The sequence below is a fragment of the Tubulanus polymorphus genome, chromosome 10 (assembly GCF_964204645.1).
Source record: "Tubulanus polymorphus chromosome 10, tnTubPoly1.2, whole genome shotgun sequence".
Lineage (NCBI taxonomy): Eukaryota > Metazoa > Nemertea > Palaeonemertea > Tubulaniformes > Tubulanidae > Tubulanus > Tubulanus polymorphus.
Window position 1 is genome coordinate 10948995 of NC_134034.1, and position 19616 is coordinate 10968610.

The 19616-nt window shown below is 39.7% G+C and overlaps 2 protein-coding genes across 4 annotated transcripts; one reads left to right on the plus strand and one right to left on the minus strand.

Annotated features, from left to right (window-relative positions):
- Positions 1-10: 10 nt before the first annotated feature.
- Positions 11-8123, minus strand: LOC141911507 (BBSome complex member BBS5-like). Of its 3 annotated transcripts, XM_074802473.1 has the most exons (12): positions 7998-8123; positions 7378-7463; positions 5897-5979; positions 5370-5435; positions 5239-5288; positions 5069-5149; positions 4736-4782; positions 4515-4650; positions 2978-3073; positions 2033-2230; positions 742-828; positions 11-647 (listed from the first exon to the last, which is right to left on the minus strand). In XM_074802473.1, exons 2-12 carry the CDS (start codon positions 7449-7451, stop codon positions 522-524), a joined length of 1044 nt encoding a protein of 347 aa, XP_074658574.1. In that variant the 5' UTR covers positions 7452-7463; positions 7998-8123; the 3' UTR covers positions 11-521. The 3 variants fall into 3 exon arrangements, with proteins under 3 accessions (XP_074658574.1, XP_074658577.1, XP_074658575.1); XM_074802476.1 differs by lacking the exon at positions 5069-5149; XM_074802474.1 differs by lacking the exon at positions 7378-7463 and having other exon boundaries at positions 7998-8090.
- A 323-nt stretch (positions 8124-8446) lies between these two features.
- Positions 8447-19392, plus strand: LOC141912025 (methylmalonyl-CoA mutase, mitochondrial-like). The gene is made up of 17 exons (XM_074803187.1): positions 8447-8584; positions 8672-8797; positions 9472-9603; positions 10195-10380; positions 10971-11075; positions 11528-11662; positions 11757-11954; positions 12464-12595; positions 13239-13415; positions 14017-14100; positions 14328-14433; positions 14891-15076; positions 15563-15741; positions 16021-16161; positions 17086-17213; positions 18165-18253; positions 18379-19392. The coding sequence occupies exons 1-17, from the start codon at positions 8531-8533 to the stop codon at positions 18453-18455; spliced, it is 2235 nt and encodes a 744-aa protein (XP_074659288.1). The 5' UTR covers positions 8447-8530; the 3' UTR covers positions 18456-19392.
- Positions 19393-19616: the final 224 nt, after the last annotated feature.

A 19616-nucleotide genomic window follows, 5' to 3' on the forward strand; every position in this document is an offset into this window, starting at 1 on the left:
TATTTTCCTACTCGTAATCAGTATATTTTCCCTTCAAACATTACAGTGATAGATGTGTGACGAAAATACAGCGTAAGGAATCCAGGGATCCATTCATTTATTACATGCGCATGAAATCAGAATTTTTCGGCCATTTTTTCATATACATTAAGCATTACAGTACGTAATTGCACTGATCCCTCCCCCCTCCCCCCTCCCCTAATGCCTGCGTGATAAATGAATGACCCCCAAAGACATAATTGTCAAATCAGTTCCACCCCGACCGAGGATAGTTCCAGAGCTAGTTCTACTGCGATAACAGTTTAATTTGAGCCAGTTTTACTCAAAATTCGGATATACATAATTTGTGTAGGAGTCGATGAAGATAAACCAGAATTAAATACAGTGGAACCTCGTTACAATGAACTTCAATGAACTAGAAACTACCTCTACAACGGACGGTGGAAGGAGTGTCAGAGAGAGAGAGACGGAGGTTTGTGGACGGAATTCATAGTAGGTGGCGTCTGCTGCTGCGGAGATCATCACGTCGTCACTTCCCACAATCCCTCCAGCGTAAATCCATCTCGTAATTTCTCGATAGCGAGACCGAGTTCCTCCGAGTAGACGGCGTCGCGATCGCGTTCTTTATTCCCGTCCGCGAAATACGCCTGTAATTATCGAAAAAACATCGTCGTCGTTAATTATTCGACCGGCAGACGTTAGAAATTCGAATATTCGAATTTCGAAATCGATGATTCTTACGGCGAACGCGTCCGATTGGTCGTTTGTGTTTTCGATTTCGACGTCATCTTGAACCGGTTCGACGGTCATTACATCGAGATCTTGAGGCTAGAAAAATAAAAAACATCCGACCTCTTAAGAAGCGTGCGTGCACCCTCCATCGGAGAAAACGACTACAGGGTGAAATGAAGAAATCCCACACTTCGAATTAAATCATAGGATAGAATTTATTATTTTGAAACCACAACGTTTCGGCTGTTGACTAACAGCCATCATCAGGTGGAATGATTGATAGATGATCATCATTCCACCTGATGATGGCTGTTAGTCAAAATAATAAATTCCATCATATGATTTAATTCGAAGTGTGGGATTTTTTCATTTATCTACAGTATACACGGATTAAAGTGTTTATTCGACAACTGACTACAGGGTTCTTACAGATCGGGATAAATCTCAGAGAATTCCAGATTTAGTGAGCAAAACCCACAATTGGATATTACCAATGATACCAACAGCTTATTCGATCAGTTTTCGAAATTTTGACTAAACTTCATCAGAGAAATGGAAATTTGTGGGTTTTGTTCATCAATTCTAAAATACTGACATCAATATCAGTCTCTACCAGTCATGAATTCCAGATTTATTCCCAGATTTATCCAGGAATTCCAGATTTGTCCACGAAAAATCAGCGAATTCTGACACTTTTAATCATTCAAATTCAGGGGAGTCTGGGAATTTGTAGTCATTTGTTGTTCTTGCTAGTGTTGAGTGACACAAAGAACCTCTATATAAGAAACAGCCCTCACTGAGGATATCTCCATAATATAATCAGGGAATTTTTTGCCAAAGCAAGGATTGTCTTAAATCCTAAAACCAATCTGAAGTTGTTACGGTGGATTTGTCGCTATAGAACTAAAATGATGTTAGACAGGTCTAAACCTAGTCAGTAACCTGTCTGTGGTTAAGTTTCACGATCGGATATTTTCACGTTGGTATAAGCCCATCCGATCATAAAAAGCTTACCACCAACGATTAGGTAACTAACTAGTCTAAACCCTGACTATATGGAACGGGCGCCACCTGTCAGAACCTGCATGAACTACGAACATCAGGAATAATCGTTAAGGGTCATTCATTTATTACGTACGTATTAGGGGGAGGGGGAGGGGTCAGTGCAATTGCGTACTGTAATGCTTAATTTCTGTGAAAAGATGGCCGATTTTGCGTACAGAGGGGGAATGGGGTTGAAAAATTCAAATTTTATGCGTACGTAATAAATGAATGATCCCTTATAAGTTACGTTACTTACGGCTTCTTCGGACTCGTATTCGATGCCGAATATCGGACACGCGCTGTATACGCGATGTAAACTCTGGATCTCTTTACAAGCCTCGTGTAGTTTCTCGACCGGGTCGATTCGAAACCCGAGCACGTAACCACCGCTCTGTACGGAACTCTCTATCACTAACGCTAAACCGAACTTAGACTCGCGAACTTTCACCGATTTCTGTACGAAATGAAGAAATATTTCGATAAATTCGATCGATGAAATGTTCGTGAAATATACCGCGAGAATTGTTGAATCAGTTAAAGTAATATCGAAATATTCACGATGAAATAATAAATATGAAATGCTACGATTGTTGAAAGACTAAAAAGTTTTAAAATTTCTAAAACTCAGAATACTAGAAATATTTCGGATGGTTGCTACCACCCATCTACCAGATTAAAATGTCATTTCTTTGCCATTTTAGAATGAAGAAGGGTCGTAGGAATATCCCGAAATATTTCTAGTATCTCATACTGTTGTTTAGTCTTTCAACAATTGTGGAATTTTACAGTTGTAAGAATTGCTGATATGAAATCGCACATTAACGACTATACGCTAATAGTCATCGTCAGGAATACTGTATAAAAATGTCAGTATTCCTGAAAATGACTATTAGGATATAGTTGAAACGTCGAATAAACACACAGCACAGGAAAACAGTTTTTGAGGATGGTTATGCGAGTAGAATACTACTGACAGTTTTTGAGGATGGTTACGCGAGGAGGATATTACCGACGGTTTTTGAGGATGGTTACGCGAGGAGGATATTACTGACAGTTTTTGAGGATGGTTACGCGAGGAGAATATTACTGACAGTTTTTGAGGATGGTTACGCGGGGAGGATATTACCGACAGTTTTTGAGGATTGTTACGCGAGGAGGATATTACCGACAGTTTTTGAGGATGGAGGAGGATATAACTTACAATCTGTAAATATGGAATGCTAACGTTGAAAGATTCGTTCATATTCGCGTGCCAGACAACGCGCACATTTGTCACAAAAAACGTGCCTAAATTTCCCTGCAAAAGTAAAACAAATGTATCAAGAACCCTTTCTTAAGATTCAGAGGTTTCTTTGCTTGGACTGATTTCGTGATATTTGATTAGAAGAATATAAAAGAAGTGAAGCAATTGTCGAGACAAGATTTCAAGTAATTCTAGGACGCTTAAAAATAATCAACTAATACAAGTAAGTAACAGTTTAATAGTCTTTCGTGCCACCAAAATTTGAAACAGTTCAGTCTGAAATAAGAAAATAATGTGATCAAACAGAAAACAGTGATCACTCACTAAACATCAAAGCATTAATTACTACCTACAGATCAAAGACTGTAATTACTAACTTTATTGAGTGATCACTCCACATACAATCATCATGGTACTGATTAGATCAGGCAATTAGCTAATTAACAGAGTGATCAGTCCACACTTGAAGATCAAAGAGCTGACTAGATCAGGTAATTAACTAATTAACAAGAGTGATCAGCCCACATACAAACATCTAAGAACTGATTAGATCAGTCAATTAGCTAATTGATTAATTACTTCCAATAATAAAGGAACAGTAAATCACTGATTCAGTGATAATTACTAATTCACTTTGATGTTTAAATCAAAGAGTAACAGATTAATTGATGATGTATTGTTGTACGCGGTTGTCGGGTATAAATACCCCGGACTTGCAGCTGGATTCAAACATTCTACAATGGAACATCGAACAGCGAACAACCAGAACGAGAAGAGTTTATTCCTGCAGCCGGAGGTCGTCGAAACGATGAACGCCGAAGAAACAGTCGAACGTCTGTTCAGCGTCGAGACGAAATTCGTGAAAGCCGCCAAACAGATCGTCGTACTCGAACGGAAAATACAACATATCGTCGAACGCAACAATCGTTACCGCGGCGACGCCGAGTGTTGCTCGGTTCGTATTCAACTTCTGTCGCTCGGCAACACGAAGGACGCATTTTATTTGTACGCGCAGAAAAAAGCGGCCGAAATTCATCTGTTGAAACAACGTCTCGTCGACCTGTGCTGAAACGGCGAACAACTCCTCGAGCAACGGTTCTTTTTAGAACCATCTCAACGTCCCAGAATCAGTCGGTCAAGGCTCTCAACTCTGCTTAACTCAAATTATGGTTCTTTTTAGAACCAAATCAGGTCTCGACCTCATATTATCCTCAAAGGTTCTTTTGAGAACCACTTTTTTCCTTACGTAGCTAAAAATGGACCTGATCGGTTCAGAATATCCCTTAAAACGAATGTAGGTAAAAATGTCCCGGGAAATAATGTCCCCAGAAAAAATGTCCCGGAAAAGATATCAGTTAAACAGTTAAGCATGAAGGCCCAGCACTAGTAATGGGGTTTAAAATGCAAGTCAATAGAATGGAGGCGCTAAGACCAAAAATATGGGTCTCTTAAGAAAAAGTTTTCAGAAGTGTTTTTGTTTTGAATGAAAACTCACCTGGTCGCTAGATAGATTCCACGCGCCGAATATCTGATCGTAGATTTGTTCCTGCGGCAGCAGACGCAGCTGTTTATTATTGATTAAAGCGCCGCGTAGTTTCAGCTCACGGTACATTTTAGACGTTTCGTACGCTCTACGAGAATAATCAGTAGAGAGGGTGATAATATTAGACAAAACGTCAGTTTTAGAGATTGGAGATTGCAGGTGAACCCACTCACCTGTGAACCGCTATCACCGTCGTAAACAGTCTCGGCGAACCAGGAACCTAAAATTGAATTCAAAATATATTTTCTCAATTCAATCGATTTCTGTGAACATAACATACCAGGAACCTCCAGGAACCTCAAAATGAATTCGCTTTTCAAATCGGTTAAGTTTTCATCAAAAATTTCATTCGATTCGGATTGAAATGTAGGGATGCGGAAGACCGAGGGACTACTAGCGACACCTGGTGGATCCTCACTCGCCATAAGCGGGCATCCTTGCTCGCCATCGTAACAATGATTTGAATAATTTCGGATTTTTTTCCGAATTTCGATCCAAAAACGTACCAGATTAGTGAATATGAACTCAAATCTGGTGTTGTTACATTTTGTAAGGACGTAAAGAGCTTCGACTGTTCCTCGAATTTTCTGAAATTTTTAAGAAAAAAAAACACAAAATTGACAGTGTGTACGTACGTAAAGCGCCCTCTGGTGATCAATAGTCTAACTATCCTTACCGATTGAGCTGTTTTTGTAGTTATGTTCAGTACACAATTGTAACCAATCGCTGAAATTCACAAACTTGAACTATCTATTTATCTGTATGAATTTATAGCGAGAAATTTTCTGAGAAGGTTTTGTGACTTACACAAATTCACTCGAATCATTGTGTGTGAATGCCATATTATTCGCAGATTCGTTACCAACAGTTGACCTGAAATATAACGAAAACTCACGATTCAAGTCAGTTCTAAAACGGCGGGGCCCGGTCGCGGAGACGCGACGCAAAGTTGCACAGACGTGACGTAAGTCCAAAACTTGTCTTAAATCTGACGACTTATAGCCTAAGATTGGCTATAGAAATGTTGGAAATGACTAATAGCCTAAGATTGGCTATAGAAATGTTGGAAATGACTTATAGCCTAAGATTGGCTATAGAAATGTTGGAAATGACTTATAGCCTAAGATTGGCTATAGAAATGTTAGACATGACTTATAGCCTAAGATTGGCTATAGAAGTGTTATGACCTTAGGCTGGTCATAAATTTCTAATCCTTGACTGCGCAACCGTACCAGGCCGGGTATAAATCAATAAGGGTCCATTCGTTCCACTGTTGACCGTTGGAACTGGTTCCTGGTGGTCCAGTGAGCCGAGGGCCGGTCCGGTTCACTAACCTCTATCACCGTTATTGCCTTTTGTATCTTCGACCGCGTCCAGTTTATCGATCAGTTTTTCTCCCGGTCGCATTCGCATTTGCCTAAAACAACATAAAAACAGACGCGTCTAAATCACCGGGCGTACAGTTAAAATAAAGCGCAGGGCCAGTTTAACAGACTCGTATTACCTTTAACCCGTGGGCTAATTCAATTCATTTTCAATTTAGTTAGCCCCCGGGTTGAAGGTAATACCGGTCTATAAAACCGGGCCGTGGATATTTTTGATGCGGTCAGTTCAAACATAATTCATACTTACCAGCGATGCACAACACAATTATGTACGATTAGTTTTTAAAAGGAATCAGAGTTTTTTAATCTAAGCACTTTTGAATATTCCATAGATATCGTGTTACAACATGCTATATACCTGTAGAATTAATGAGGATTAAAAACACCTTAAAAACCATTCATTAGATTTTCTCATCCCAATTTTAATTTTTTTTTTAGAGAAAGAAATTTTACGATTCCATAACTGGGTCAGATTGGAGTGAGAGAGGGAGGGAGAGAGAGATAGAGGATGGCATTTCTATAACTACCCAAATCTTTCACCTATGATTAGAAAGGCTAAAACTTAAGAGACAGATAGGGAAAGACGGATATATACAGCGGAACCTCGCTAAAAATAATTTCTAGAATGGAATCAGAATAAAAAAATATCTTTTATTCATTAAAATCACTCAAATTAGTTTGTTATGTTGAGTTCATTTTGACAAGGTTCCAGAATCATAGAGCTCATACCGCTGTATGTATTATAGCTGATTAGAGTCCAATTTTTCTCTGAACTTTCAGGCATTTGGCCAGCGTTTCACAAAAATATAGTCTTAAGAAATTACGAAGCTATGTCTACGCTTGAGATATGAATCAATAGAATCCAGTTCCACTGTTTTGAGTAAAGATTTGTAGAACTGGATCCTGTAGGAACTAGACACAGATCATTAGTTTGACAACCTAGAGCAATCTAGTTCAATTATCTTAGTCCAGTTGCACATTCCTGAATCAAGCGGTCTTAAATTTCTAAAGTGGTCTTAAGTATAGATTGGCAATAGAACCAAAATGAGCTTAGACGGGTCACAAGTTAGATTGGTATGTACCAAAATGAGTTCAGACCTGTCTTTAAGTTGTTTGATTGGCTATAGAACGAAAATAAACTTAGACTGGTCTTAAGTTGTAAGATTGGTTATAGAACCAAAACGAGCTTAGACTGGTTTTAAGTTGTTAGATTGGTTATAGAACTAAAACAAGCTTAGACTGGTCTTAAGTTGTTAGATTTGCTATGGAACATAATGGTCTTAAACCTAAGCCATATTACTGTGCAACTGACTGTAGTCTCAATATACCGGTAACCTAAATAATTGTGTTCTATTGGAATTAGTGAGGCTTTATGTTGATTGCGACTAGCAGCGAGTGAAGCTGATTAAAGAGGAGGGTTGTGCACTTACATTACAGGAATATCAATCCTAATCACTAGATCCTCGGTCGGACCCGCTTCCATTAAAGCAGGTGCTGATGACATATTGTTTAATATCTGTGTGGATGACCGACAAGAACGTTATTTTTTCAAGTTTTTCTAAAACAGCAGTTTCTGTCACTTTTCAGGTAGCAGAGCCATCCTTAGCTAGGTAAGCATCTAGCCATTGAAAAAGGTGCAATCTAATAAGGTTCCTCTGTAGGGGTAACCCGTTAGATCATCTGGAATCTTGAGTTTAAATCTGTTTATTTTCCATGTTTTATCTGAACTGGTCTGAACTAGTTGAATAGTTCAACTTCAAATTCGAAACTATTGAATTGGGTCCAGACTTAGGCCTAACAATCACTTTACTTATAATTTGGGGGAACTGTTTGTGCCAGTAGAATCTATCTGGGCCACAAAATGCAGTCAAAAAAGCCTTTTCAATAATTCTATTCATGACATTCCATTCTCAACTGTCAAAACGAATAAATGTTAATTGAATTGTATTGTTATTTCCGGGTTAGTAAAATGCTCTAAAACAGCGCCGTATTTTACTGAAAATCTGGTGAACAGAAATAGAGAGATCGGGATTGGAATAATCTCACTTACCCCGGGCTTATATCGAATCGAATATCGCGATCTTCCCAAATTATATCCAGCATTATTTTTTTTCGAGAGAAGTCGATGTCAAGTTTTGGCAGATTCGGCGTCGGGGATTCCACCGCCTCTGAGCGTCAACGGAGTTCGCGGCTTCGCAGGAACCGAAAAAGACTCAAACCGATAGGCCCAGTGCAGCGGAACGACGATGAAGTTTTTAAACAAGAATGGTGCATCTAAACTAATTATTCCTCAAATAAAGTATCAGATCTTTCATTAACTGGCTCTCTAATCATCTAATTATGCTGAAATAAGTGTTTAAATTATTCAAATGTGAATTTCGTGTGAAATATTCCAGCAATCTCCTTGTAATTGATTTTTATTTTATGATTTTCCATACCGGACTGACTCGACATGCAGTAAGAGACCTCGGGTCTTCACTCGCCTTTTCCGGCATGTATTGAATTGAATTGAAAAAAAAGAACCCCGTTTCAACCTTGAATGTCCCGAGTTTAGTTTATTTCGTCTTTTTAAGTTGTAAAACGATGTTAAGAGCGGCCGCAAAGTTTCGTAATCGGCTCCTGAGGGTGTCGGAAAAGGTCAGTGCTTTACTTTCGAAATTGTCATCGCCCAAAAATTGCTAGAATGCCAGAGTTTTTCGATGAATTATTTCTTTCTAAATCTAGATCGTTTTTCCTGCTGCTGCGAGTTCAACAAGTCGAGATAGTTATAATCCAGAATGGTTAGAAATAGCGACGAAACAAATGAAGGGCAAAGACCCGGTGGAAAAACTGACCTGGCATACACCAGAGGTAAAAAAATGTAAATCAGGATTGAGCTGAATTTATTGCAGGATAAGACACCAGATAAGTTGTTACAGATTTTGCTATTTGAAGCTTGTGTGTTATTTGGGGTTAAGGTAGTCTAAGTGGCGTTAGACTACAGTAATTGGAGAAACAGCAGCTCGGGTATCCCTAGGACCCTAGGCCTTATCAATGGTTATGCAATGTAAGGTAATCAAACCCTCTAATCCTTAATGATGATTTTGCCACTTGAAAGGTTACCTAAATTGCAGGTAGGTTGGCACCTTTTCACTATTTGATGCTTTTGTCAATGTTAGGGGCTTTAGACTTATATTTAATTCGTCACCTTTCTGCTATTTGGTGCTTGAATTCTAATGGCAAGGGCAATTAGACTGCAATTAAGTTTGTTTTTTCCGCCATTTGATGCCTGTTAGGATAATGCCATAAACTGCACTGTCACTTAAAGTCCAACACAGACATCATTTATAGTAAGAAGCCCTAATTTTGTGAATTTCTAACCACATCTGTCTCATTGGAGGCCGGACCTAGTTAGTTACCTTATTGTTGGTGTAAAGCTTTTATAATCAGATTTCATATCCGATCGTGAAAACTAAACCACAGACTCAGATTTTCTGGACCTGATTTACTTCTTGAAGTGTTGTAGAAAATGCTCATATTTTCAGGGAATTGATATAAAACCGTTGTATACGAAGCGTGACACGGCTCAGATCGATGAAGAACTTCCCGGTAAATTTCCGTACACTCGCGGCCCGTACGCGACCATGTACTCTCAGCGACCGTGGACTATACGTCAGGTACAGCAATATCAGCTACAAGAAAAATTAGGAGACCAACTCATTTTCGATAATGAACTCAGAATTTATAATTAACTATAATCTGCACTGTGAACCGATGCCATAGTTGTCGATCAGAGGCCAGTCGCTTAAAGTCGGATAAAGATAACTAGTGGATAGACACCAAAGTAACAATGCAGTTTTGATTGTCACTACGTTAACTACCCGGTATCGTATCCACTGGTTAACTCTAACCAACTTTTCAGCAGTTGAAATAAGTTCTTATCCAATGTTCCTACTCGTAGAGTTTACCTCGAAACCATGGATCCAAGACTCGGTTCCACGATATCGCGTGAAGATTTTTGGTTATATTAAGGGCATAATTTGAATTTGATGGTTAAGACACAGCGGGATCCCGTTCCACAGAAATCGACCTTAAATATCACTCTCAAAGTTCAAAGTTCATTTTCAATGTTTTGCACCCGAGAGTCAAATCTCCAACCTCTTAGGCCCAATTCTATAGACTGGTGTAATCTTGAACCCTGGTTGAAGTTAATACCAGACCATAAAACCGCGCCCTGATTATCAACATCAGTTGACTGTTTATTTCAGTACGCAGGTTTCAGCACGGTGGAAGAGAGTAATAAATTCTATCGCGACAACATTAAAGCCGGGCAGCAAGGATTGAGCGTAGCGTTCGACCTGCCGACTCACCGCGGATACGACTCCGATAATCCGAGAGTAGTCGGCGACGTAGGAATGGCAGGAGTCGCGATTGATTCCGTTGAGGATATGAAGGTTCGTGTTGCCTGCATCAAAGAATGATTATGTTTAGTTTAGATTCGAACTTAATTCTTCCAATTTTTGTTGGAATTACTTCCCCTAAATGGACTGCTACATGAGGCCCTTTTCTCTGCTATTTTTCTTTTGAATTCCTCAGTCTGGATGGTGTCTCCTAATGCTTAGGAGATTGTCGACTAATGGATAGATGACCCTCCCTGTCTGGGCAGTGTCTAATGGATAGGAGATCGACACTTTCCCAGTCTGGGCAATGTTTCCTAATGGATAGGAAATGGCCTTCCCAGTCCAGACAGAGCCTCCTTATTCAATTGGTAGGAAACCATTTTCCCAGGTGTTTCCTTATAGGCTAGGAGGCCATTCCCAATCTTGGCGGTGTCTTCTTTTGGTACTTGCCCACTTGCCCAGTTTTGGTAGTGCCTCCTAATGGATAGATCACTTGCCCAGTTTTGGTAGTGCCTCCTAATGAATAGATCACTTGCCCAGTCTGGACAGTGTCTCCTTATGATACTTGAAATGTGAAGTAATACAATTGAAAATTAAAATTAAAAAGTGAAAATTAATGTATGTTTTCTGCGTGTGTTTTCTAGTTGTTGTTCGATGGAATTCCGTTGAATAAAATATCGACTTCAATGACGATGAACGGAGCTGTTTTACCGATTATGGCGATGTACATCGTGGCTGCTGAGGAACAGGTGAATAAAATCAGTCTTAAATCTTAAACAGGGTGGCGCCACTGACCTGAAAAAATCTGGAAGACTCGGAGAATCATAAAAATCTCGGAAAAATCCAGGAAAACTCATTTTAACTCAGGGAGTTTGACAAGTTTTACCAAAAACCTTGAAAACTCAGGGAATTCAGATAATTCTATTCAAAGAAAAATGAATGAATTGTAATATATGTACATGTATCCATATTTCAAAGGTAGAAATTTTCTCTGATTCACTCTGGGAATTGTGTGTAATCACATGGAAAAATCAGGAAAAACAGTGGATTTGTAAATAGGCGGAAAGTGGCCCCACCCTGTTAAATCTAGTTGTTTGACCAAAATCAGTCTTCTGAAATCAGTTTTACCCGATATAACTAAAGTCAGTCCTATATCTCAAATCTGGAAAAGTAAAAGTTTTAAAATGTTGTTCGTTTTCAGGGTGCTAAACAGTCGGAACTCGCCGGAACGATACAGAACGATATCCTGAAAGAGTTCATGGTCCGAAACACGTATATCTTCCCTCCGGAGCCGTCAATGAGAATCATCGGAGACATCTTCGAATATACGGCGCACGTAAGTTATTTTCGTCGAAATGTTTTGAATTTTCGCAGTTCTAAATTTTTCGATTGATTGTTATTTTCGTCGATTTTTTCGTTTTTAATTAAAGCACATGCCGAAATTCAACTCGATTTCGATATCCGGTTATCACATGCAAGAGGCGGGAGCAGACGCTGTTTTAGAAATGGCGTTCACGATAGCGGACGGATTGGAGTATTGTCGAACGGGACTCTCACGCGGTTTGACCATCGACGAGTTCGCGCCGAGATTGTCATTTTTCTGGGGCGTTGGAATGAACTTTTATATGGTAAAATCACTTTGAATTCGCGAAAAATTTTAAAGTTCAAGTTCAAATTTTTTTCAAGGAAAGCAAATAACAGGCTTTATATGATGAGATTAAAGGAGGGAAAATAGAACAATAAACGCACAATAAAATTTACAATTTTTCAACGAGTACTGAATTAGAAAAAACGAGAAAGAAAATAAGCTTTCTTTGTGGACAGAGCAAAGCCTAGTGGAAGGGGAAATGAAGAAACAAAGTAAAAAGGGAAATGAGAATTGATAAATTTCTTGAATTTAAGGACGCAGTTTGTATGAGTAAGCTAGAAATTTGAGAAGATAGAGCAATTATAACAATTACCGAGGGGTAGGCTTATTGCATCAGGTCTCACCGGGTTTGAACGGCCGTTTGGTCTTGACAAGCGCTCAGTAAAAATAGGAAAGGAAAAAAAATGAAGAAAAGGAAAATAAATGAGAATTTCTAAAATTTGACGGCTATTTCTGCTACAGTTCTCAAGTAATGTTATTCGCTTGCAGGAAATCGCGAAAATGCGCGCGGCGCGAAGACTTTGGGCCCATCTGATCGAAAAGAACTTCAAACCGAAGAATCCGAAATCGTTACTGCTGCGAGCTCACAGTCAAACATCCGGCTGGTCTCTTACCGAACAGGTAACTAGAAGTTCTAGAGTATTTGATTGATGTATTTGACTGTGTTAATCGATTGGATTCTTAGCAGATTGAGTCTGGGAAAACGACGTGCTTGTCGGAGAGAAGTCAGCGAGTCAAAAAAAGTGGTTGCCCTGCGATATTTTTCCATGTCTACAAACCAAGATTTTGATGATTTGAGAATAGTTTCAGTTTATAACATGGAAACAGTATTTAGTTAGACTTCAACTTGATTTATTGGAAAAAGACCGTGGAGCGGTGTGCCCGAGCGGTTAGAGCGTTCGGCTCTGGGAAGCCAGGTCGTGGGTTCGAACCCCGTACATTGCCGTAGTGTCCTCGGGCAAGACACTTATCCTCATTGGCTCACTCCACCCAGGAGTAAATGGGTACCTGGTCTGATAGATGACTCCTGAGCGTTTGTTAGCAGCTCGGTGTTACTTCTCCCCAGGGAGAGATGACTGATACATGGAATAGAGTTATAGGCTGGGGGTAATAATACCAAGTTTGAGCGCATTTGAACAGACTCTAGTTTGGATACCTGCGCTATATAAATGTCAATTATTATTATTATTATTATTATTATTATTATAATTAAAAGCGCGAATTCCTTATTATGTGTAAGTTAGTTGATTATTTGTTTACGCAGGATCCGTATAACAACGTTGTACGAACTACGATCGAAGCGATGGCCGCCGTGTTCGGGGGAACTCAATCGTTGCACACGAACGCGTTCGACGAGGCGTTGGCGTTACCGTCGAAATTCAGCGCTCGAATCGCGCGTAACACGCAAATCATTTTACAAGAAGAATCCGGGATTCCTAAAGTAAGTCATCGGGTGTCCGTAGATTCACCGTCAGGGGCGGCAGTTGTTCAGAGGTTTGTTAGATTTAATCGGCGGATCGTTGGCATAGTGACAATTAGAAATACATTGTTACTGCAGTATTTATCCGCCGGGTATCTTTAACCAAATTTTAATCAACCAGCCCCAGATAAATACGAAAACCCAGTTCCACAGAACCAAGGCCCAGTTGTACAGTCATGACTTAAGTAGAAAAGTGGTCTTAAATCTTAAGACTGGTCTTAAGTTGTTCGACTGGCTATAGAACTGAGTTGGTCTTAGATTGGTCTTAAGTCTAAGCCATGACTATGCAACCGGCCCCTGGGCCCAGTTTTAGACTGGTGTTTAACCCGGGAGCTAACTCAATTCATCATCGAATTGAGTCCTTACCTCCGGGTTTAAGTTGGGATCAGTCTATTATTAAAACTGTCATATTTTAACGAACAGCTGTGGCGCTGGTTGATGTAAAAAGTGTCGATTTAATCGCCAGTCTATCAGTTATCTGCCACTCCTGACCGACCCCAGGTTCCATGATTTTGGCTCGATGATTATTGAAATATTTGAGAGTATAACTATGTATATGTAGGTGGCTGATCCGTGGGGCGGCTCGTACATGATGGAATCATTGACCGACGATATTTACGAAGCTGCCGCTAAAGTCATTGAAGAGGTAACGATAATCGATTTCAAACGTGAGATTCGATTTGAATTTCATGAGATTTAGTCCTATGTTGAATGCGTAGGTATCGAAGTTCAGTCGAATTCCGAAATAAGTTTCATTGAAGAAATTGATTGCTTCACGAAACTCTCTGCGATCATTTGGACGTTGTAGTTACGTTTTGAATTCAATCCGATTAAAAAATGTTACAAGTTTAAACTTTCTTTTTAAATCCGTAGGTTGAAGAAATGGGCGGTATGGCTAAAGCCGTCGCAGCGGGTATGCCTAAATTACGTATTGAAGAATGCGCCGCTAAACGTCAAGCTCGTATCGATAGTGAAGCCGGTGAGTAGTGTTAACCTGGCGGCGAGGTTTCGGCAAATTTTTTCAAAAATATTCGAATTTTCGAAACTTCTCTAACCTGAATATACTAGATTTTATGTTTCTACGCTAAGAATTGAAATTCCACTATGCGAAGACATTTAATGTAATTCTTTCCTGTGTTATCTTGATCGAAGTCAAATTTAGGAAGCGTATAGGATAGATATTTGCTTATAACCCCCCCCCCCCAAATTAACAGTTTACTGAAATAAACACTAGGACCTACCAATTTAGGAGCAGTCTACAGTAATCGGTATATAACAGTGATGCAGACGCTTCCTTGAAATTTTAAATTATCTCCTTTAAAACTCCTTATATCCAGGAATGACTGATCTGTAGAGATCCTGGAGAAGATTCTCTTTAGAAATGTGCAAATGCACAATTATCGTCGTATAACCGATTTGTTCGATTGTTTCTATAGAAACTATTGTCGGGGTGAACAAACATAAACTGGCTGAGGAAGATAAAATCGACGTGTTAGTCGTTGATAACACGGCTGTTCGTAAAGAGCAGACGGAACGATTAGACAAAATGAGGAAAGATCGCGACGAAGCTCAATGTCAGGCGGTGCTCGATAAAATCACGAAAGCTCAAGAGACGGGAACCGGTAAGTGGGAATCCGGGACCAGAACCGGTGAGTGGGAATCGAATCCGGATGACAATGTGTGGCAATCGTGGATTCCACTTATGGAGTAAGCAAGGACCCAGTTGCTCGGTTTTCGGCATGCAATTTCTTCTAAATTTCAGTTACTTGTAAAACTGCACGAAATTTTCTCTAGTAAATCAATTATTAATTGTAACAATAGTAGTAATGATTTATGTTCTTATGTATTGTACTTCTTTCTACACATTGATTAGTGCGCTTTAAATTGAAATTTACATTTGAATGAAAACTTATCCAATCATTGAGTAGATTAATGAATTTAAAGTATATTTGGCTGGTCCTGTGATGAAGTATGGATTTGGGGCCTAGAAATTCAGTTCAGAGTTCATTGAAAAGAGTGCTTGTCACGCCATCTGGTGGTATAGCTGGTGTTGCGAAACATCATATTCAAGTGTTTGTCTATGATTATAAGATGTTGTTTTGTTTCAGGTAATCTATTGGAACTGGCGATCGAGGCGTCTCGCGCTCGTGCGTCTGTCGGCGAGATCACCATGGCGATGGAGAAGATCTGCGGACGACACGTCGCTGAAGATCACCTGGTCAGCGGCGCGTATAAATCAGCGTTCTCCGATGCCGACGAGATCAATCAGGTCATGAAGAAAATCGACGTAAGATTTTTGCTCAATTTTCTAGATTTCAGTCAGGGTGGCGCCACTGACCTGGAAAACTCGGGGTATCAGAAAATTCTTGAACAAATCAGAGAAACTCAGTGAATTCGGATAATGCTATTGACCTCGCGTAGTTGACTGTAGTCGCATTAAAAAATTAGGGAAAACTTGAGAGATTCATGAATGGGTGGAAACTGGCGCCACCTTTATTTCGATTGAGTCGTCGTTCCGGGTTTTGACCTCACTCGCTTTGAACTCGTCGTTGTTTTCTTTTTGTAGGAGTTCGTCCAAGTTGAAGGTCGTAGGCCACGTATTTTGGTCGCTAAGGTCGGACAGGACGGTCACGATCGAGGAGGCAAAGTGATCGCTACCGGATTCGCCGATCTCGGTTTCGACGTCGATATCGGTCCTTTGTTCGCGGTAAATGATTCAATTCATGATTCGAACACAATTTCTCACCTAATAGTCTAAGTTTGTTCTAACACCATCGTTCTTAATGACACTGCTCTCTTAACCCTCTCAGTGCTGACTAATTAATACCCTATAGTGCTGGAGATAATTTGAAAATTTTGAAAAATTCCACCCTAGTGTGTTGAATAACGGGAATACCACTTAAGTATGTCTACACCGCGGCGCGGTGTATCGTTAGTTACTCATATTTCGCTATGTTTGACAGGTGCTGCCATTTTTCCAGAGAGATAATTACTAATTACATCAATACACCGCAGTGCGGTGTACTAGCAAAATCTATCACTGATTTATACACCGCACTGCGGGGTTACTGAAAGGGTTAACAGCAACATTTTTCGGTGAACAAAATTTCTCGATTTACCTCAAATTCAATGGGAATACCATTCTTTGAATTTGTTAAATTTCTATACATGATTCAACCATTTCTCACCTAAAGTCAAAGCTGTTATAACGCCATTCTAACGCTGACATTTTTCCGGGAATAAATTTTCTCAATTCATTGGAAATACCATTCTTTAGATTTGTTATGACGCAATACTTTTCAGCGGTCCCAATGCTGGTGTTATAGAGGACTTTACTGTAAATCATGATCAGGGGCTGGTTGCGTAGTCATGGCTTAAGACTTAAGACCAGCATAAGACCAACTTAGTTCTATAGCCCATCTAATAACTTAAGACCAGTCTTAAGATTTAAGACCACTTTTAGACTTAAGTCACGACTGTGCAACTGGCTCCAAATCCTCATTGTTGTAAGGCGTTGTTTACTTATCTCACCTGATGAAGCTACTATGCACTAGTTATTAAATCTAGTCGAACTACGCAGTGACTACCTGTTTTTGCTCATCTAAATCTCGAGATTTTGTTCCGTTTTTAGACGCCGGTCGAAGCCGCTCAACAAGCGATTGACGCTGACGTACACGTAATCGGCGTCAGTTCGTTAGCGGCCGGACACAAAACGCTCGTACCGGAATTACGAAAAGAACTCGCTAAAATGGGACGACCGTAAGTGATTAGGTTATTTACTCTTTGCCTGCCAGGCCTATTTTTCAGGAAATGCTGCGCTTTGCCAGGATTTCCGTGTTTTTCAAAGATTCATAAAACAAAAACTAACAGAGATATCATCATCATATTTGTTTTATCTTGTTCATCTGGTCTTGCTTATTCATGTAAAATAAGCAGCATTCTAAAAGTGATAAAATCTGCAGCAATCACTAGTGCAGAGGGGGTATTTTGCATAAAATATGCCCATTCACGCGTGTTCAGACCCCATTTCAATAGATGACGTCACTGACGACACTAACAACAATTGTACAACATCAGATAACAGGCGCGGATCCAGAGGGGGGGTTTCAGGGGTCTCGTGAGCCCCCTTGCTCAGCTACCAAAAAAATGTTATAATCGTTATCTTTAAGGAATGTACTCCAGACAAAGCGGCGCGGACAGTACCACAGAATCGGTACCATATCATCTAATGTTTGGCCAAAAATATTTCGTATAGGCCCCCTATCATTTGACATTTTAGTCGGCAGTTTTACATTAACATTTTTTTATGAACCCCTCCTGGATCCGCCCCTTGGATAATTTGTGGCGAAGGTAAAAGAGGGACGGACGAGCCAGGGGCTGTACTGGAGTAGAGACCCATTACCCAAAGTTGCTCAAAAGTTGGTTACAGTTAACGAGTGGATAGTTGACATAGTGACAATTAAAAGTTCATTGTTACTATGGCATTTATCCACTGGTTATCTTTAAACAACTTTAGAGCAACTGGCCCCTGGAGGCTGTACTCGAGTAGATGCCCATTAATTACCCAAAGAAAGATGATTTAAAATAAGATGATGATGATGATGATGATGAAAGTTATGATGTTAACAATAAGCAAATTCGAGTAGGGTTTGAAAGGATGAACCGGGATGCGATGTGATCATTGTATTGTATATGTTTGATTATTTTCAGTGATATAATGCTGGTTGTTGGTGGAGTCATCCCGCCTCAAGATTACGATTTCTTGCATGAAAATGGCGTCGACGAAATTTTCGGACCCGGTAAGATCGATTATTTCGACAATTCGAAAAAAAAAACACTTTAGAAAAATGCTTGGGTGTACATGTACTACGAATTGAGAATAGCGCACACGTATTTTCAAACTGTATATCTTGTTTGTTTATAGGAACACGAGTGCCGGACGCCGCCGGGCGAATAGTCGACAAATTGATGTCGCCGCAGAAAAATCAGGCATCGGCGTGATAACGTCTCTCCGTCGCTCGCCGATGACAGATTTTGATACGCGTTGTAGTTTAGACCAAGTTGTTGTTGCGGACGCTTTCATGACATATAGAATGTGCTATAGAATTCCTGGAACTTACTACGAGTATATAATCCGTCTGCTCTTAGACACCTGTATCTACTTGCGATGACACTTACAGTATTTGAGTGAACTCTGCGGCGGGGGGGGGGGGTTTCAGGATGGGCAGGAAGGGGCTGTGTGCGAGGTTTCTCAGCTTTAATTTCGATGTTATTTTGTGACTAGAAAACGACGGAGAAAATTCTCGAACTAAAAGGAAAATCGTGCTCTTGACTCTTTTTTCGAGTTAAGATAATCGAAGAAATTGTCACATATACCGGTAATATTATGTTGTTTGCCGTAAACGAAAACGTGTAAACATCACTTTATTTGTTAACATCATTTTATAAAGAGCATTTCAAAATCTATGGCTTCTATAAATGGAATCGATGATCTTCGTAGAATGTAATTTTCTTGTCCTCTAGTAAAGCGGTTATCCGGCCGGTAGTACCGGTATAAGTATTTAAGGCTTAGGGTAGTCGGCATTTCAATGCATGCGTGCTCAATTGAGAAACCTAGTTGAAATTGATTAATTGCATTCTGGGTCCAGTTTCACGAAAAAGATTAACTTTATTTTCTTCATTGATTTAGTTAATCATATGTTGATTTTGGAGTTAATCCTTTTTGGTGAAATTTGTGTCGACCCTGACTAGAAGATGATTGGTTTGTTGTATTTCTACTTCTGGTATTGTTTGTGTGAAGGTGTCAGTGATGGTCTTTTGGCTACTAAAGTATGTTTTTGAAGTGGGGGTAGTAGAAATGTCAGTATAAGTTTTTTGTAGATATTGTTTTCTTTGTTTCGCAACCCGCAGAAATAAATCGACAAAGTCATTATTTATAACGTCTTAGAAAAAATTTGTTTCTTTTATTCTTGTCGTATTGGGATTATTTCTCGATTTGGATTTTTGGAACTAAGAAATCCTATAAGCGTTCAATTGGAATGGTGATTGCACCCAAAATGTAAAAGCTTGAATTAGACAAAAAATTTGGGCCAATTTTAGTTCGACCCGTTGTCGCTAGAGGCAGCATGTTACCGTCTGCGTAAAAATCCACGACCGCGTTTT